Consider the following 20,879-nt stretch of genomic DNA (forward strand, 5'->3'; position numbering starts at 1 on the left):
GTGTGTGCTAGCACATCTAGCTTTTTATTGGTTGAAATAAGGGTCTCCTTTTTTCTTCTAGGCTGCTTTGGAATCATAAACTTCCTACACCCTGCCTTTGAAGTATCTAGAACTACAGGCATGAGCCATGATACCCATTATAAATTATTAATCTGACATTTGTAAGCTGCATGACTTTGGACAAATTATAAGGCCTCAGTCTACTCATCTATAAAATGTAGACAATGGTGGCACAACGATTAGTCATCCTATGGTTTTAATAACTTCTAGGAAAAGAACCTGTGTCATATAAGTTTTTGGTGTCATTATTGTGAATGTTTTTGCTTTGGTTGTCAACATGTTTCAGCACATCTTAATTGGCTGTCACATCTATTATATATAGAAAGGTAGGTCTCAATTGGCTATTAAGTTTCTCCCCTGGGTACATTTGGTGATCATGTCAACAGATAATTTCAGTTCTTAGACTGGGCAGATCATTTACTGGACATATATATATGTGTATATATACATATGTATACATATACTTATATATGTATATATGTATATATATGTACACATATGTGCATATGTATATATGTATATGTATACATATACATATATAAGTATATGTATACATATACATATATAAGTATATGTATACATATGTATATATTATATATATATATATATATACACATACATATATACACCAAGGGTGCTCCTAAGCGTCATGCAAGTCACAGGACATTTCCCTCCCAACCAAGAATTATCCAGGTGAAAAAATGTATGTATCTCTGCAATCAAGAAACCTGATTTAGAGAAAGAGAACTATGCTAGAAAACTGTGGCAGTCTCTGCACTGGAGGAGAAGTTGCTTGTACAATTTAGAGATAACGTGATTTAAAAGGAATCTCCTCAAGCTTCAGCCCCTAAGAAGTGTAAGTATAAGGCCATTTATATTTCCATCCCTAACTGGAAATAATCATTTCTAACCTATGGAATAGAATTTCAACTGTCCAAAACACCCTACTGTAACCACAACACTAGAAGAAAAAGAATATAGAATAGATAAGCACAATGCAGCAGTACAAAGAATAAAAGGTCCTACGAGTCCCCAGATACAAGAAGCTGCAGCACTTGAAAACAGAGACAGCAAGCCCACACAGAGAAGGAAACAGGAAGTCGGTGCTTTATCAAAATAATGGAAGAAAATAAGGGTTCTTTATCAATACACTAGCAAATATTCGCCACTTAATGTTAAGCAAGCACACTAGGAAAGAACAAAATTGCAAGTCAACACCAGTGAAGGCCTTGACCCAGAACCAGCATCGTGCTGCTGTGAGTCAGAGAGAAATCACAATGAGACTCTGCACACCACAGAGCAATTCTCTCCCTCACACAAAGCTGAGGGTGTAATCTGTTTACATGTTTGTCTTCTCTGTGGGTAGAAAACAACTTAGGGCATATCTTAGTCATAACTTCTCTCAATCACTAAATGTCCAATACAAGTAAGGACTACCCAAATTCTGTTAATTAAAACAATAAGACTGCCCAATGTAAGTTTCTAATACATGTGAACACCTCATATGATACTAATTAACTATAACTAACAAAACTAAATAAAGAATAAGCCTAGTTAAAAATGGGCAAAGAATCTGGTTGGACACTTTTCAAAAGAAGGCCAACAAATAGATGAAAAACTGTTTAATCATCATTGGGGGAAATGTAATGACATACCCTAGCATCTCACCCTAGTTATAATGGCCATGGTTCAAAAGACAAAAGACAAGTGTTGTGCAAGGGTGGAGGGAAAGTGGAACTCATGCACACTGTTGGTAGGAAGGCAAATTATTATAGTCATTGTGGAAAACAATAGACAACTTCTAGAAGTAAAATTAAACTGTGTGATCCAGCAATACCAGCACTGGGTGTATATCCAAAGGAAGGAAAATCAGTAGGTCAAAGGGAAGTCTGCATTCTCCTGTTCACTATATTATCATTAGCATTATTCACTGCAACCAAGATATGGAATCAACCATTGTATCAACTGAAGGATGAATGGTAAAAGAAAATATATGTGGCAAGATATGGTGTGGTGTGGTGTGTGTGAGTGTGTGTGTGTGTGTTATATAGACATTCTGTATGTATGTGTGTATATACATATATACACATAAAATGTGTATAGATATACACATATCTATATATGTGTACAGATATACACACATATATATATATTTGGATGTCTGTATATATAATATACATATGGTGCAGAAAGATATATACACACAATTGGATAGATACACACATGCACACACATAGATAATGACATGCTATCATCCATAAACCATATGGAGTTCTGTCATTTGGGACAATAGGGGATGAACCCGAAGGTGATTATGTTCACTCAGGTAACTCAGATACAGAGAGAAAAGTATTACAGTATCTCACCTATAGAATTTAAAACTAGTGATGTTATAGGAGTTGAGTGTAGAGTGGTGGTAAACAACAGGTGGTAAAGAGGCTGGTGTGTGTGTGTGTGAGGGGGGTAATCTGGGAGATGCTGTCCCAAACAGAATAATTTAGTGAAAGGGAATATGTTCAAGAGATAAGGCATTCTTGAATAGTGTTGAGAGTGAATATATAGTGTCCTCACAACAATGCTAACTGTGTGAGAAAACAAAGATGCTAATCAGCTAGATTTGATCATTCCATAATATGTTTGTTTCACAACATCAGTTCTATGGTAATCATACTTTTATCCTCCAGTGTGGAAGATATTTGCAATTCTCAACAATATATAACCCACCGGCTGCTTGTCTGAGACCCTAGTGAGCTCCTGTTTTAATATTCACATTTTAGTTATTGGCTGGAGAGAGATCCAACAGATCCTCAGGATGTTCACCTGGCTGGAGATGAGGAGTATTAGCATTAATAACTGACCCACATGAACTTATACATAGAAGCTGCACAACAGCTCAGTACTGGTGCATCTTTCTCTATGGCAAACACAGAGCTGCAGCCATAATACTTTCATTAAGTCTAGGTAATATGGACAAATATTTTTGAATATTAGAATTTTATAAAATTACCTTAAAACTTGTGTTGAGAATTATTGACAAATCTCTTTGGAATACTATGCAGATCATACTGTAAGTGAAATGAAATGGGAGCCTTGTTAGAAAAAACAGAGTGATCTTATCAAGTGTAGTCTGTCTCCTGTTTTAATATTCTCCTCTGTGGGTTTTGTGTGCCATTGCTACTCTGCATCCCTTGCTTTTCCTGTCCTATATCAGTCTGTCACAGGATGTCACCTTCTTGAGTCTAGTTCCTAATTCATCAATACACATATCCTTTCTCCTCTAATCAAAAAACTGATAATTATTTATTCACTAACTCTTCATTTGTTATGCCAGATAATGGCTAGGACTGAAGTCTGTGGAGTTGCATGCAATAGAACCTAAAAGCCTGATTACATATCCAAGGAAACAAGAGTAATTCAGAAGGATGTGAGCCTACTGTGAATTAAAGAGCAGTAGAAACTGAGGACGAGGTGACAGATGGAGTTATATGACATAGAAAAACACTCTAATGCCCTATGAAAGATGTGAAACTTATTCCATGAAGATTAATCTTACTAAATAATAATATATGCATGGGTGAATTACCATGGGGAAACTACTTTGTCTATATGCTAAATCATTAAAAAACAAAACTCATGAGTGACAGGAAAGCAAAAAATTACATGGAGGGGAAGGTCCTAGTAGGATGAGCGAGGGCTAATGAATGTGATATTCTGATATGAATGAGGGCAAATATGGTCAAAATACTTTATACACAGGAATGAAAATAGAACAAAGCAACCTCCTGAAATTGTTCTAAGAAGAAGGGTAGGGAAGTCTGAGGGATACAGTAGAGGAAATGAGTTTGATTGGAGTCCATTGTGTATGTGTACCCTCCCTAATTGAGCTAATATATGATCATTAGAAAAAAGCTGTAACAAAATCTGATTTGCATTTTATAGACTGATCTGATAATAATATGAAGAATGATTTGGGTCAGATAAAACTAAGTGGTATAAAGTTCTAATTAGGAGATTAGCAATAAAGCTAAATGAGCAAAATTACTTATAGCCTATGCTGGATAACAGCAGAGGACCATAAAAGGATTAGTGGAATCAAAAAAGGGCAGACCCCTCTGACTCTTGCTGTTTACTTGAATGTAGACAGTTCAGTGGAAAGGAACGTAGGATGATTCCCAGCTTCCTGGCTGACTCCCAGCTACATGGGCATCCCATTAGCAGCCATAGGAAACAGCAAGGGAAGTAACTTAGTTCACTTCTTCCTCCGATTTTTAATTTTAAGATCAAAGATATGACTATGAATACAAAGCCCTGAAGCATGCTTTCTCATAGATACCTTCCAAGTGGTTTTCTTGCACACATAAGATTAAAATGAGTTTACAAAATATTTAAATTATAAGTGATTCTAACTTCATGCAATGATGACTGCATTGCTGATTAAAATATCATATTAAATACTGCAATGTTCTTTAAAGAAAGAGAAATTAATTTGGAAATATTTGTTATCTCAAGTGAATTTTCAGACATATAAATATAGTTCCTGGGGGTGGGGTGGCCAGAAAGGAAGTGAAAGTAATTACACAGACTAGCAGGATGCCTTTTTATAAGAATTACAGAGGGCAAAACCCAGGAGGAAAAACGTTCATATCGTGAAAAGGCTAAGAGAGCAAATAGCAAACTCCTTGTATCTCTGAAGCCAGAGTAACAACAAGGAATAACAAAGAAGGTCTCTCTGTCTCTCTGTCTCTCTCTGTCTCTCTCTTGTCTCTCTCTCTCTGTCTCTCTGTCTCTCTGCTGCTAAACAATAGATAGGAAATGTGGACAATGTACATTCTGCTTCTAGGTAATAAGTCTATGTATTTAATTACTTTACTTTTATTCACCTTTCCATTCCCAATGAAAAACATTGAAATTTCTAGGGGGAAAAATTATACGTTTAACTTACTTTCTGATCAGGTAAACAAGAAGTAGTAAAAACTTCTGGCACTGTTCAGAGAAGTACCTATCTGAATAGGTCTTGGGCTTACACAGAAGGGAAATAGCAGGATATGAGGACAGGACACAGAAGGTAAGAGCACAGTGCCAAATTGGCAAGGTAGAGAATGTGTGAGAAAAATAAGTAATGCTAATTAAATCTACATTGGAGTTGCAGAGCACAAGTTATTAATACTTGACTTAAACACTTCAGCATGCCATCAGCCCCCAATAGAACACATGTTCAGAGCTGGAGCCCCAGAAACTAAACAGTTATTAAGAATGAATACTTGTTGGACTTGAGTAAGAAATATTACACAGGAAGGTGGTGTTTGTTGCTCTGGTTTTGGCAAAGAGTATGGTAAAGTCTATATAATATGTTTAGTACTTTATAAAGCTCACACAACAAAATGGTAATGCCAGTTCACAAGACAGGTCAAGGGAGAGGCAGAATGTCAAGTCAACTATTTTTCTAGGATAATTATCAGTAACACAAATAAGTAAAGCTGTTTGTTAGACTGAAGTGTCACTGGTGCCATCTGTTGAAACCTCTATCCAGAACATTAACAATGACCTTATGTTTAAAGATTTATAAAAATTAAGAGATTCCAAATTTTTCTAGACACATCTAGACCATAACGATGTGCAGTATAACCTCTGCTTACTTTCTCTTACCAACAGACAAAAAAATTGACTGTGCCAATAGTAAGAACATCATTTAAGCATAAAAGTAGTAGCATTGATTCTTATCATCACAAATACCACTCATTCAGAAGAAAGTGATTTCAAAAGTGTTAATTTGGGAGATGGAGATGTGGCTCAAATGGCAGAGTACTAACCTTCAGAAGAAAAAGCCAAGCAAGTATGAGGCCCTGAGTTCAAAACCCAGTACCAACACAGACACACAGACACAGATACACACACAGACACACACACACACACACAATCTATCTTTGCTGGACACCAATGGCTCATGCCTGTATTCATAGCTATTCATGTGGCTGAGATCTGAGGATACTGGATCAAAGCCAGCCTGTGCAGGAAAGTCTGTGAGACTCTTATCTCAACCACCAAAAAGCCAGAAGTGGAGCTGTGGCTCAAGTGGTAGAGTGCCAGACTTGAAGGGACAGCACCTAGATCCTAGAGATCAAGTTCCAGTATTGGCAAAAACAAAACAACAATGTTTATTTGCATTCTACCTTTATATAAAAATAACTATGGAAATGAAATTTTCTGGTTCACAGTATGTAAGTGCAAAAGATGATTCAACAAAAACTTAGAACACGATAAAACATAAAACAACTCTGAAGAGTTTGTTCCTTATGTAATGTAAGTCCCCAAACAGTTCATAATTCTGAGAGAATAAAGAAAAGCAAAATGAATTTCACCTTCCTGTCTATGTCACTTGCTCCTCTCTCATCATCTACCTTTAAATCTTTGGATTCTCTATGTTAGGGATGGTGAGGGAAGGGATGGGTGAGAATGTTGAAAGAAGTAGCATTGATCAAGATATATTGTACTCATGAACTGCCTTGTTAAATAACAACTCCATTGTAAAAAATCAAGTAAATAAAGCATAGTTATGAAAGGTCACTGGAGAAGGGAATGTTATTATAAATGACATGAAAATGCAGAATTATGCTGAAAAGGCACTTCTACCAACTCGTGGTCTGACAATTTCTCATTCTTTCATAAAATGCTTTTGCCTAGGGAAAATGGGACATTAAGTGATTTCAGAATTCCTCTTTAGCCAGAATGGTTTTCCTTATTCATTCATAAGTGTGGATTTAGTGTTTCACTTGTCTATGAAGGACTACATAAAAATTCATGGTCTTTCTAAGCTGCTACCATGTAATATCTTAAAAATTAGTCTGTCCCATGTTATTTTCCTACCAATCTCTCTAAGACATGCAAGAATGGCCAGAACATGAATTTAATAAAATCAGTTACTCACTGAAATCTAGCTATGGTGTCTCCATAGATATATTTCAGAGAACTTCCTATGCAATAGAACCATAATAACTTCTTCCTCCATATAAAATAGTTTTGCCTTTTCAAGTAAAATACAACCTCCTTGATCTCTAAAACATTTTACTTCTAAAGATAATGGTTTCCTAAGTATAAAGGCCTTATCTCTTAATACTAGTACCTCTCTGGTTCAATCACCAGATATTTCAGATGTAATACTGATAACTTAGGTAGGTTCAAAGACAGAGGACAAAGATATTTAGAGTAATAAAAAATAGCAAACATTTACTGAGAAGAGTATTCATACATAGCTGTCTTTATGAACAGATGAAAATTTAAGTAGTATAGAGACCACCTTTTTTTCTTTTAAGACAGTAAGAGGTAACAAGAGTAACTGGTAAATAAATGATTATAGTTTTCAAATTAAATGGCAAAGTCAGTTAACCACTGCCAGAGTAAAATCTATGCTACTCTCTTTTGTAAATAAAATTTTATTCAAAATACCACATACATTCATTTATATACTTTCTGTAGTTTTTGTTTGCTGTTCTCATGCCACAGAAGAAAACATGAGTTTGATCACAACATGCTGTTCCTATGGTACAATGGCAACCTACCACCAAGTCTGAGACTATTCACTGTTGAGAACTCTCCTAAAATGTTAGTCAACATTCTAGGGCGAATGAAGACATTACTATGATCTACAAACTTTATTTGTTGTTTTTACTGTTGTTGGGGTTGGGGGTGGGGGGGTGCGTGCACACGCAGGTGCCAGTACTAGGGCTTGAACTCAGTACCTCAAGTTATTGCTTGACTTTTTTACTCAAGGCTGGTGCTCTACCACTTGAGACACACATATATTTCCAGCTTTTTGCTGGTTAATTGGAGATAAGGATCTCTCAGATTTATTTGCCTAGGCTGTCTTTGAACTCAGATGCTCAGATCTCGGCCTACAAAGTAGATAGAATTCTAAGTGTGAGACACTGGCACTTGACTACTCCGGGAGTTTTTGAAGAAGGAAGCAAGAGTCTTAAAGAGGAGCTGCAACTGAACCACAAGGTAAGTGACAGGAAGACAACTAACAAGTTAATTTGGGGACTAGCACTGTCTTTAAGGCTGCTAAGAGAATGTGATCTTATCATTCTAGATCAATTATTATTAGAGCAATGGAATTTCACAATGAATATCAAAACAGATGGACAAGAAACTAAACCAGATTTCTTAGCTAACTCTCAATTCAGACCACAATGATACTACACCAAGGAGTCAGTTTTGGTGATGACGGTGGTGAGAGAGATGGTGGTGGATATACTGCCTTCATAGACATCTTGCTTCAAAAGAAACAAACTTGACACGTGATGTATTTGAACAAAATAGGGAGAATAGGAGACTTGTGGTAAAAGAAAGTATCAACATAAACCTTGCTTCTAACCACTAATGAACACTCTTCTACATGCATAATAGGTATAATCACAGGTGCCACGTTCAAACTGGAAATCACCATTGATACAGACTTGAGTCTGGGCCAGTATCCTGGTACTCTGGTTATGGTTAGTGTTTGAGACAGAGACAAAAATGCTCAAGGTGAAACGAGTGACTCCACTGACTTCATCCTACGCACCCTGTGAATGGGACATAGACTTCTCTCAGAAGCTGCAGATTCTTCTAAAACACCGGGAGGCCATGAACCAAACTCTGTTCCTCACAAAAGAAAGGTCCATCCCATGAAAATTAAAGAAACTGAATGCTATGTCCTTTTGAACTCTAAGGCCCATTGAACACTCTACCACTTGCGCCACAGCTCCATTTCTGGCCTTTTGGTGGTTTATTAGAAATAAGAATCTGAAGGACTTTCCTGCCTAGACTGGTTTCAAACTATGATCCTCAGATCTCAGCCTCCTGAGTAGTTAGGATTAAGGTGGGAGTCACAGATGCCTGACTCATATCTACAGTCTTTTTGACTTAAATAAACCAATATGGCATCATTGATAGCCTTGAGAAACCAACAGGAAACTCTAACTGAAAAAAGTCCTATTTCACAATTCATGATTCTGATGAATTCTATCACTATTAAGATCCTGATCAGAATCCAGGTTGAAGTGAGAAACACTTGAGGACTAGCAGCCTTTACACTCTCATACCCTTTTCTACCTCATCTATAAATGTCAAAAGTGTAATACAACTGATTTCTCTAACTAAGAAATCTTCTCCAATAAAAACCAATTCCCATAAAGCCTAATGAGCCAACTTCTTCACAACTGGCTGTTTAGGAGGCACAGCCTTAAGCAGACATCTGCAAGGTCCATTCCAATCAACCAAGATCCTGAGCAGCCCTCACCAGCTACCTTAACCCTGGTACAACCTACTGACAAAAGCTAGGAAGTTTTACTGGTTAAGAAATCATGTATGACAATCAGAGAGGGACTTGTTTCAAACAACGTAACACATTTCAAAACACATTGCCAAACTCCCAACCCTTTGTTTAAAATGCTTACCATCCAAATTCCAACTGCAACTTCTGTTAATTTTTGGCGCTTGATACTTGTAAAGCACCCAAAAGGATAAGCGCCTATCATTCCACCCAATTTAATCAGATTTACTGGATCATGATTTATTTTTGAGTGTGCATTTTATGTTTTCCACTTAGGAGATTTTTATAGTTATGGATATTAAGTTTACTAGCATATGAAAATGTTTAAATGAAAAAAATTATCTCTCTTTGACATTAAGATACACCTGCCTTGGGTGCCAAAGCGGCTGATATATCTTGGCTATTAAAGAGCCTTCTATCTCAGAGCCAGCTTTTATATCAGTCCAAAATGGCTCCCATCTGGTCTTAAGTTTATTAGTTATTTGTTATCTGTCAAACACTAGAATTCCTGCCTAGAATGTTGTTCTGTAGCAAATGAGGGGCATTTTAGGTTATAAGAAGACATGTTTTAATCTTGTATTTGCTCTACTTCATTTGAATTATATTCCTTCTGTAATCTGCACAGTTCTCTGACCAATCCTTTCCCCAGTATAACTGATAAGAATCAAGTAGATAAGTAAAACTAACAAAAATGATGACCATGTGTTTTCAGTGAGAATGTAAGTTATTTGTCTCCTTTATATGGTTTATTATACGACCCCCCCGTTTTGGTTTTTTTTTTTTTTTTTGGTTGTTTTGCATTATTCTGTGCTAGTCATGGGGCACTGTCTCTGAGCTTTTTTTTTTTTTTTTCTTTCTTCCTTTCTTCTTTTTTCCTGTCCTGGGGCTTGAACTCAGGGGCACTGTCCTTGAGCTTCTAGCGCTCTACCACTTGAGCCATAGCGCCATTTCCAGCTTTTTCTAAGTAATTTATTGGAGATAAGAGTCTCATGGAAGCTGGCTTCAAACCACAATCCTCAGCTCTCAGCTTCCTGAGTAGCTAGGATTACAGGTGTGAACCACCAACACCTGGCTTCCCTGAGCTTTTCTGCTCAAGGCTAGCACTCTTCCACTTAAGCCACAGCTCTACTTCTGGTGTTTTGGAGGTTAATTGGAAATGAGTCTCAAAGACTTTCCTGTTGGGGATAGCTTCAAAACCCAATGCTCAAATCTCAGCCCCTTGAGTAGCTAGGATTACAGGTGTGAGCCACTAATACTCATTTCATTTGAACATTAAAAAATCTTAAAATGATACAAATTTTGAAAGAGAGCTTCATTATTTAGATGTTTCTATTCAGCATCTCCTTTTTTTTATAGAAGGGAAACTGGGAGGTCTTTCCACTGAATTCATAGAATATTAAAGTTCCAGCCCTTGAACTTGGCCACTCTTAACTAAACAAATAACTGAGGTGAACTGATATTTGTACAATATTGTGAAGTTTGGGGACAGAGTTCTCCATGGGATAATTAACCAAGTAGACTGCTATCAACGAAGGATAATGGAATGAATTCAAAGGCAGGAACATTTTTGAAAAGATTGTCACTTGGTTGATAATTATTACTTTGTATCTGTTTTCTGCATTTACACTGTGTATGGATTTGGGCTCTGTAACACTGAGAAACCCAGCGAAGGCAAGGGAGCTGCTCTCTGGGAGCACTGGGGAGCTGCAACTGCAGGAGGCAGGCCAATGGCCAGAACATCGCTGTAAAAGCCTACAACCAAAGTCAGGTCCAGGGACAGCAAAGCTTAGAAACCCACAAGACTAGGTTTAAGGAGGAGCCCCAAAACATAAGTTCACAAGGGCTGATCCACTGGAGGACCCAGATACCATCTCTGGGACCCCAATTTGGGTTGACCACGGCCTGAGGAGAACACAAACACAGTCTACTATTCAGTGGCATTGCTCAAGAGGTGAGTAGTTCTTCCAAAACCTTCAAATGCCTATTCTACTTTGTACACTTTGTAAGGTAAATTCAAAATAACCCCTAACTCTTCCACCAATAGCTACTTAGCAAGCTACAACTGAAGGCCCTCAATAGGTAAATCAAGTAAGTTAATTTTGCCACTTGTTTAATATTCTCTCTGCATCCTGTTTCCCTAAGCATACTTTAATTAGTGGTCTATTTTATCATGGTAACAGATTATACAGGCTCCATGACAAATCTAAAAGATATTACATAAGAACATATTATATACTGTAAAAGTGATCATTTCCCCAGTGTATAACTACTAGTTATTTCAATATCTCAACAAAATAAACCTAAAGAAAGGCCCATCCATCCCATGCATTGCTTGTAGGCTATTTCAAATGCTCTGGTCTACAGAATAAATGTAATAAATCAAGAGATTCTTTGAAAAAAAATTTTGTTCATCTGCATGTTGTTTCTCTATAAGTAACACAGCTCAGCTGGCTTAGATTTATATTCAAGTTCTTGTCTATTATTCTCTTCTGTCTAGCTACACTGCATAAAACTAAAGTGTAATATTTCCCATTTCTGTCATCTGTTTTGCATAGTATTTTATTTTGGCTTATATTGGAATTGAATTTCTAGGAATTATTTGCATTATTAAGTAAAGAATACTATTGTTTAAGTATAAAGTAGGTAAAAGTTAATTTCCTTGCACTTCCTAGTCTGTTACTGTTAAAAATTCCCTCTGTGAAATGACGCATTTATTACTACTTTTAAAATATTTCTAAGTGTTATCTTTGTAAAACATTCACCTAAACACTTTGTTTAGGATTGCACAAGAAAATACACTAGAATTCATACCAAACTTTTAAAGCTATTTTCTTTTCAAACAATGGTACTTCATAAAGAAGAGTGTGTGTCCTAAAATATAAGAAGAATGTCCATATTTTTTAAACTCTCTTTGAAACGTTGCATTAACAAACTATTTTTAGGGCTGGGGATATGGCCTAGTGGCAAGAGCTTGCCTTGTATACGTGAAGCCCTGGGTTCAATTCCCCAGCACCACATATATAGAAAACGGCCAGAAGGGGTGCTGTGGCTCAAGTGGCAGAGTGCTAGCCTTGAGCAAAAAGAAGCCAGGGACAGTGCTCAGGCCCTGAGTCCAAGGCCCAAGGACTGGCCAAAACAAAACAAAAAAAAAAACCAACAAACTATTTTTAAAGTACAGTGCAATGGTCCACATAGGATACCCAATAAAGAGTACCTACTGGGGCTAGCCTGCCCTGGGGGTTGGGAGGAGAGTCTTTCTGCTCTTCCTGTGGCTTCCTCTCATCATTGTATGTATTCAACTCACTCATCTTAAATGCCATATTTAATTTCTCTTCTTAAATAAGAAACCTGCATTCTAGAATTTCATAATTTGCAAGAGTATAAGATATAAAATTAGGCCTTTAATATACTTAGGATCAGGATATTCAAGGCTAGAAGGAATCGCATAGAGATATGAACAAAAAGCAGGGACTTTGGACATAGATAGTATCTATAACTATTTATCAATCACTTTTTTATTTTAAACCTGACAGGGGAAACACATTGTCAGGGGAAATTAGTATTATGTTCATTTTATATAATGAAAAAAAAGCATTAACTAGATAGTATCCCTCGAATACATATAAACCAACATTGCTCAGAGTATCCTCTCAACCCACCACAGGTGTACATGATGTGACAGTGACTCAAACATACACAGCTAGGGCTGTTTAAGTTGATTTAATAGCTATCTGAAGAAATTTATTAACTTTAAGCTCATTGAATCAAATAACCTACATTAACCGAAAAAGGCATTTATTTGTAAATAAAAAACTCTGTTTAGTGAAAAGTTTTAATTTTGAGAGTAATTTTTAGCGTGAAACTGCTCCACATATACCTTATACAGAGACACAGATTCTGATAAAGAACCACTGAATTTCAGAGCTGAGACAACCCACATTCATAGATAAGGCATACAGGCACAAAGAAATTAGGAATATCCTCTTGGTCTAACAGCTAATTAAGGACAGATAGAAGCCTAGATGTAGTTCCTATAAATCCTGCACTCTCTTCTTTCTAGCATGTCTACCTCTTTGAGTCATTTGTTTGCTAACAGGGTCAGCTTTCTCACTATGACTTTTAGATTTCTGATCATGTTTCACATTATAACATTTTTTTAAGGAAGTCTCAAATCCCTTAGAAATGGATATACTTACAACTATTTTGTTAAAAAGTATAGATACCTGCCTAGATTGCATTTACCATACGTAGTAAGGTTGTGGCTAAATTATATAGATACTGCTTATATCATTGTCTAAGTTTCTGTGTAGAAGGGGGGATGCAGTCAAGAATTCAATGTATATCCTACAAAACTAAGAAAAGGGAGGGTAGTATGGGTAAGACCTTGTATTATTCTAGACAAATTTTCCTATCAATTTTCTTCCTTGTATTTTCTTCAACAGATAAACTTCTCCCCTAATCGGGTTTCCATCAATTTAGATTTTCTAGCATGAGTTCTCCCCCCACAATTCATTCATTATATCTGCTTCTGTCTTCTATTCTAATATAACCCCATCACTTACAGAGCACCCCTCTGACCCTTTAAAGCTCTACTGAACTATTAAACCTTTCATTTTCCTGAATATATGAATTGTTCACAAGCACTATTGCACTAGTGGGGCCTATTTTCCCCAAATTTGACTCCAGGAGCCATCAATCTTTAATGGGTTTCTCTATTTTTCCTATCAGTAGTATCCAGATTCTAGCCAGGCTTTGTAACATAATTAGGGTTTCTCTACATGAGGGGGACAAAGGCACTCATGTATAAACTACTCTTTAGGATGCCAGGGTGGAAATCTCCACACAAATCACAATTGAAGAATACCACACTTGCTTTAAGTATCCTGGGCAGCCTTACTCTGTGACTGCTTTGTGTCCAAGAGTTGCTGATTTGTCTTTTTCCAAAGCAGTTCTCCCTGTAAAAGAGCCATGTGTTTATAGCCCTGCAAGACACAAAACATATTGGCAAAACATAGTCAGAAGATGTGCAATGGAGAAAAAGGCAAAAAACAGTGACTAAATATCTTCTCTGCAGAAAAGAGGAAAGTGCAGAGCGGGAAGGAATCCTCCCATCCTGGCCTGCAGGCAGGTGACATGGGCGTCATCAGCACTGAGGTGAGGGAGGGTTTCAGAGATGTGACTGGACCTGGCTGTGTTGCCATGGAAGTGAGAGGCGCCATTTCCTCAGCTCCTGTGCACCCTTCTCTGCACTTCTGGCAACTGTGACAGGTTCTTTTCCTTTGTTCAGAAAACTGCTCTGGAAACAGCTCTGCCTCCTTCACAAGGGATTGAAAGACCCCATTGTAATCAAATTACATGAGAGGGAGATTTTTCATTTCCATTCCTAAAATTAGCCTCTTTCTGTGTGTGCTAACAGCACAGAAATAGCAACACTTGCTGAAAGGGGCCCACTCGGTGGAGATCCCAGTTGCTGTGCCTTTCAAACGGGTCTTCTGAAGCCCTGCACACGGGCAGGTGCAGGCATACGACACCTGCAGTTCCCAGCCTTTACTGATTGTAAAGCAGCCCTCAAATATTGGCCTCTGGGGTGGGTGGTGTGTTTCAGGAAGGGCCTCCAAGGTGGGAAGCACATATACTGCTTGCCAAGCAAATATGCCTGCTGGAGCATTTGATCAAAGGGAACAGATTTCCCAGTAGGACTGTTAACAAATGTTCTTAATTGACTCTGGACCAGCAGCAAACTGTTTGCTTCATGTCTCCAGCCCTGTTCATGATGCCAAATCAGAAGTCCATATGGAATAGATAGAAGAGTTTAAGCATGATTACTGACTTACTTCAGGCATATATCTGAATAGTAACAAAAGTCTTCAAAGGAGAGCATCATTTTTTCATAATAATACATCATCCAAAATTTAAAGAACTTTAAAAAATTAACTAGAATTCTTCACTGCAGGTACAGTATGTAAACATTAGCTATGCCTGGATTAATAAATCGCTGCGACCATCAAGCAAAGCACAATGCAATGAGCAGAGCGATCTAATCAAGGCTTTGTTTGTGGGCTAACCAATCACATCTCAATCTTTAAATTTCACTATGAAATGCTCTGCTGAACAGAAAGCACACTTTGAATAGAAAGGCCCCTATGACCACGTTCTGTTACACATGAATTTTCCATGCAGATGTGAATATTTGTGAGTGTGCAAGATAACTTTATGATACTTAAGTAATTTTTGGAAGGTGTCAGGAAGGAAGAACATGGTCCTATCATTTGTAACAGACAACATTACTTTAAGAAAAACAGCAATGGTATCCATTACAAATGAAAAATAAGTCCAGTATTAGGCAGGAACAGAATAAATGATTAACAAATCTTAGATTACCACATATATTTAAGATAAATGTTGGAAGAAATGAATTTGACAAGTTAAAAAAATAGCTTTGTTAGGTTAGTACACTGAATTGCATTAATGGTGTTAAGTGGTTACAGAAGACACTGTGCATAATGCTAGAAAGAATATCAGCTGAGGCTACATCTTGGCCTGAGTTCATCCTTAGTTAGCTGTTGACCACTTTAATACCCCAACCTCTGAAAAACGGGTTGTCCTATGAGAGCTATAAGAATCTGATCAGCTCTGAAAAATCTGTAACTCTGCATCCAGAAAAAGGTTGTGTTTATACTTAAGCATATAAAAGCAAGTATATCCTTCTTCTTTTAATATAAAATTTCTTGGAACAAAAATGTTATACCATTTAGGGTCTGCTATTTATAAATGGCACTTCTTATTGTCAGTGCTCCTGTATTTTTAGAATCAAAGTTGATAGCACTTCCTAGATAGCAGTTACCTGTATTGAGATAACATGCAATCTTCATTTGGAGTGCAAAACACATCACCTCAAGTATTTGTGTAGTGAAACAGACCAGTATGAGCATTATAGTCAGTGGAATTATATGCTACCTCTGAAATATTTTTAAAGGCAGTTTAAAAAAGTTCACATTTGTTTATTTCCCTAAGGAAGGAGATTTCTATTATTTTTAACCAACTTTTAAAAGAGATATTTATTGTGAAATAAAATGCCAAGCCAATAATATTACATTTTCTAAAAATAAAAAAACTGGTCTTACTGTGGGATACCACTGAAATATGCCCACACAATGGATTGAAAACACAGTGGACATGGTGGTAGAAGACCAGAAATGCCTTGGCCATCCAGGGACATTGAAATCCCACCACACTTCCTCCTAATCCTGGGTACTGAAATCCCCCCACACTTCCTCTTATTCCTGGGGCACTGAAATCCCACCACACTTCCTCTTATTCCTGAGGCACTGAAATCCCACCATACTTCCTCTTATTCCTGGGGAGAATCGGCCCAACCATAACCACTGTTCGGAGTGATATAAGACAGCAAACACCTGGGAAATGAGAAGAACATCTACAATTGAAAAATCTTCCCCTGACCAGAAAGAAACACCATTCCAACTTGGTTATTTTTAAACACGTCTGTTGCTAAGGCAAGGTTATGACTTTCTCATCATTATGCACAATGTGAGGATTCTGAGAGGAGACATCTTCCTCAAACATGGCTTTAAATGATTTATCTAAAGTCTAACCAGCAGAGAACCTAGAACTGGCCACAAAAGATACCTGATATATATTTAAATAAAGATACCTGATATACTTACTATTCAAATTGCTAATTGTATTCTGGGGAAATGCACACACTTCTAAAGATTTGGGATTATTTAAAAAAAAACCCTTCTAATCAAGGCACAGTGAACAATCTCTCATAATTGAAAATCAAGTGTTCCAATACTGAGACTAATTTATTCAAGAATGTCAGCATGTAGCACTGAATTGACCTTGTAACTAATACTGTACACTCAGAAATAGTCTCTATAGGGAAAAATCATCAGACCTTCTTCATAATAGTACAAATAATCTCTGAAGTTGTACATGACTTTGTGCTCTCCAGCCCAAATCTCAGCCTGTCTTGTGGATGTCCTTTAGATGATTCTCACTGCTCTTAGCTTTGTTAAAAAATTTAGCAAATATTCTTTTAAAATTGAGACCTATTGCAGTGTTTCTGTATGCCTAGTAGCATATTTCAAACAGTGGATTTCTTTTGCACTAAAATACATTGAAAATAAATGCATGTTTAATTAAGTCTAAAACATCTTTCCCATTTTTACTATCTCTGATATCAGTAAGAATTCAACATGGTATATCAGCATCTTTACTCTTTTGTAATGGTATACATATAATCATGGCATTTCATTATCTTTCCTTGCCATTTCTGGAAGGAAAAACTAAACAACAACAACAACAAAACATTTTGACAGAAAAAATAGCAATGTGTGTAAAAGCATACCATTGATCAGTTGAACTTGATAAATTGTTTAATTTCTCCTAGTCTTAACTTTGCAAGCATTGCAGTACTGTTTCTTTTTTTTTTTTTTTTTTTTTGGCCAGTCCTGGGCCTTGGACTCAGGGCCTGAGCACTGTCCCTGGCTTCTTCCCGCTCAAGGCTAGCACTCTGCCACTTGAGCCACAGCGCTGCTTCTGGCCGTTTTCTGTATATGTGGTGCTGGGGAATCGAACCTAGGGCCTCGTGTATCCGAGGCAGGCACTCTTGCCACTAGGCTATATCCCCAGCCCTGTTTCTTAAATACATAATTTAAGTATAGCTCAGGGCTGTTCAGGTTTTCTTTGATAATATTTACAATGCTACAAATCTTTAAAAATCCAGTATGTTCTTTTGATATCTGTTGGGCCTCTTTTTTTAAGTGTATTGTTTAGGGGTTTGTTCTTGTTTCTTTTCTTTGACACTCCCTGTGTCTAAGAAATGGCATAGCCTTGTCTTATATCAAGAGTCCTATAAAAGTCAGAGCATGAATCCAACATAAAGAGAAAAGAAATTTTTAAAAAATAGAAAAAAGGAAAAAGGAAAACTCAGCATTAGTAACCTATTTAATAACACAAATAATTTATTTCCTCATCATATGTTTATATATACACATCCATATAATAATTTAAGAATGAGGAGAATCATTTTATTAATCCCATGATTTCTTTTTTTGATACTTAAGACTTGATAATTTATTTTGCAGCTATGTTTTTCCACTAATTCAAGGATAATAACATCACAATATAAAAATTTCTATAGCATATTTTGCTTTAAGAGTAGAGAAATTAGATCCCAATACATGATTGAATAACAAAACTGCAATCCCACATATCTCTCTCCAACTTAGGAATATTGTATCTCCCAGGCTTTATGATGTTTAAAGTTCTTTATTGTTTTTAGCTCAACAACAGATAAACATATGTGAATGTTCTAGGCAAATAGTTGGCTAATTGATAGGAGAGAAAGTCTTTCTTATATGCAGTACGTGGTAGCCAAAATAATAATTAATAATCAAAATTAGTTTTTAAAAAATGAGCTTAAAAAGTATTTGCAAAAAGTTATTGCAATAGCGTTTAAACCTCTATCCCTGAAATATGTCTTAAACTTGTTTACTAGTTATTTGAGATATAATTTTCCCTTAGTAACTTATAAAATAAATAGTAACTAACCTAGAATTAGAAGATGTGTTCAAGTCCTTAATAAAACATTTTTGGAAAACCACTATCTCAAAAACATCATTCTCCCCAATTTACCATCCTACAGAAATAATTGTGCAAGTGAAATATATGACAAGGTATTAAATATCCCAGAGAAAGAGTTCCTTCCACTTTAGATTCACCAGGGAAAAAAAGAGAAATAAAGTCCCAAAGTAAAAACTGTCAGTTACTGTCAATACTTTGTTGCACGAAAAGAGCTCAGTTCTGTCACAAAGAATTTTAGCAAGTACTAATTTAATTAAAATATGAAACCTTCCAAGTTCCTCCAGCTTTACCTGGCTCATAAAAGTAGCATTTTTTAAAGTAAATACCTTCCTTATCTCTTCTGACTGCATGCATGATGTATGCGGAAGTATTATCCAATGTCATTATTTTCCCAGTCTCCTTTTAAAATTATTTCACATGCTTATTTCAAACACCCACATCTTCCCGTGTACCCATTGGAAATCTGGATAATAGGATGATCATCATGAAACATTACCACACTCTACATGATGGATGGCTATTTACAAAATGATGTCTACCATTGAAAGGAGAACATGTAATTGAGACTTTACATTTCAAATAAGAAAGCTAAACTCCAATGGCACTGACTAGCTATGAGCTTCTGGAAGTCACCCACCTGGGGCAGCATGCGATTTTCTTCTTCCAGCTGTCTTACTCTTGCCTCCAGCTGCCTAACATAGGACAAGGTTGATTCTAAAATTGAAAAGAAAGAACTCACATTATCCACATAGGTCTTGTTCAGTACACTGTCAGGATATTTCTGGCTTGATTTATTCAATCGAACTAAGTGATTAGTCTGTTATAAAAAAAGAAAGAAAGAAAGAGAGAGAGAGAGAGAATGAAAGAGACTCCCCAGAAAAAAAGAGCAGAAACTATTAAACCTGCAAACAGTTTTTAACAATTGAATATTAAGCAGAATGAGAGAAACTGCTAGATGATGAAATTGAAGGGTTCCTCACACCAATGAGCATTTTGAACTTTAAGCATCTTGAAGACAGTTACTCCTCTTTTCTCATTTTGTGCATTTTTATTTGCCCCACAAACCAGGCTTTTTTTTTTGCAATATAATCCACAAGCAAGATAAATTACCAGGATTACTAAAAGTACAGAATAAACAAAATCATCAAATACCTTCTTATCTTCATTTTTTAAAAATTGTCTAAGTTTCAAGAGCAACGTTTGTTCTTAGAAATCTCCAGGTGTTAACAATATCATTCACCATAGCAGAACGTCATAGTTAAAAGTAAGGTGAATTATCACTCAATTTTGTGTGTCACAGAGACCCAAGTTTGTTTTGCTCTTTTCAAACTTCTGGGTAGGCTATTCTTGACAGAATTGATATTGATTTGTTTTCAATTCTTCATGGGTCAGATGGATGCTACAAGCTCAGAATCAGCACCAAACCCAGTTTCTGTTTTGTACCCAAACTCTTGATAGCAAGAGTTGATAACACTTTATCAAAAGGAGGGTCCCAGATAGAAAACCACGGTGTTTCATTTTGAGGGAAGAACTTGAGAGTAACTCTCCTTCACTAAAATGAAACTCTACATGTGCACCAGAGAGCAGTATAGCTGTAAGTTATTCAGCATCCAGGAACATACTTCAGGTGTGATTAAAAGCACACACACAAGCCCTCCAGGACATAATTCCATAGTTAATACTAATGCCACAGAATCTCCTTAGAGGTTCATGGTCTATGGCCTTAGAAACACACAAAAAAGCATAAGCCAAGATGACAGTGCATTCAACAGGCCCCTAGAAATGTATGGAGCCCCTAAAAATCCGAAGTCAGGAAAGATACTTACTGTTGCATGAAAACCTTGACTTGAAATTCATCATGCACACAGCATATTTCTTAATCTGGAAAGTACTTATATGA

At 36.6% G+C, this 20,879-nt stretch overlaps 1 protein-coding gene across 5 annotated transcripts in view; it reads right to left on the reverse strand.

The window, feature by feature from the left end:
* The window catches only part of Ccdc85a (coiled-coil domain containing 85A), a 186,975-nt gene that overhangs the window by 19,260 nt on the left and 146,836 nt on the right, over nucleotides 1–20,879 (reverse strand). For 4 of the 5 annotated variants that reach the window (XM_048352887.1, XM_048352888.1, XM_048352884.1 and 1 more), the window contains exon 3: nucleotides 19,617–19,693. The exons of the other annotated variant lie outside the window; for it this stretch is intronic. In XM_048352887.1, coding sequence (XP_048208844.1) covers nucleotides 19,617–19,693 — 77 coding nt within the window. The remainder of the gene's footprint in view (nucleotides 1–19,616; nucleotides 19,694–20,879) is intronic. 5 annotated transcript variants of the gene reach the window in all.

Source organism: Perognathus longimembris, chromosome 8 (genome assembly GCF_023159225.1).
Source record: "Perognathus longimembris pacificus isolate PPM17 chromosome 8, ASM2315922v1, whole genome shotgun sequence".
Classification (NCBI taxonomy): Eukaryota; Metazoa; Chordata; class Mammalia; order Rodentia; family Heteromyidae; genus Perognathus; species Perognathus longimembris.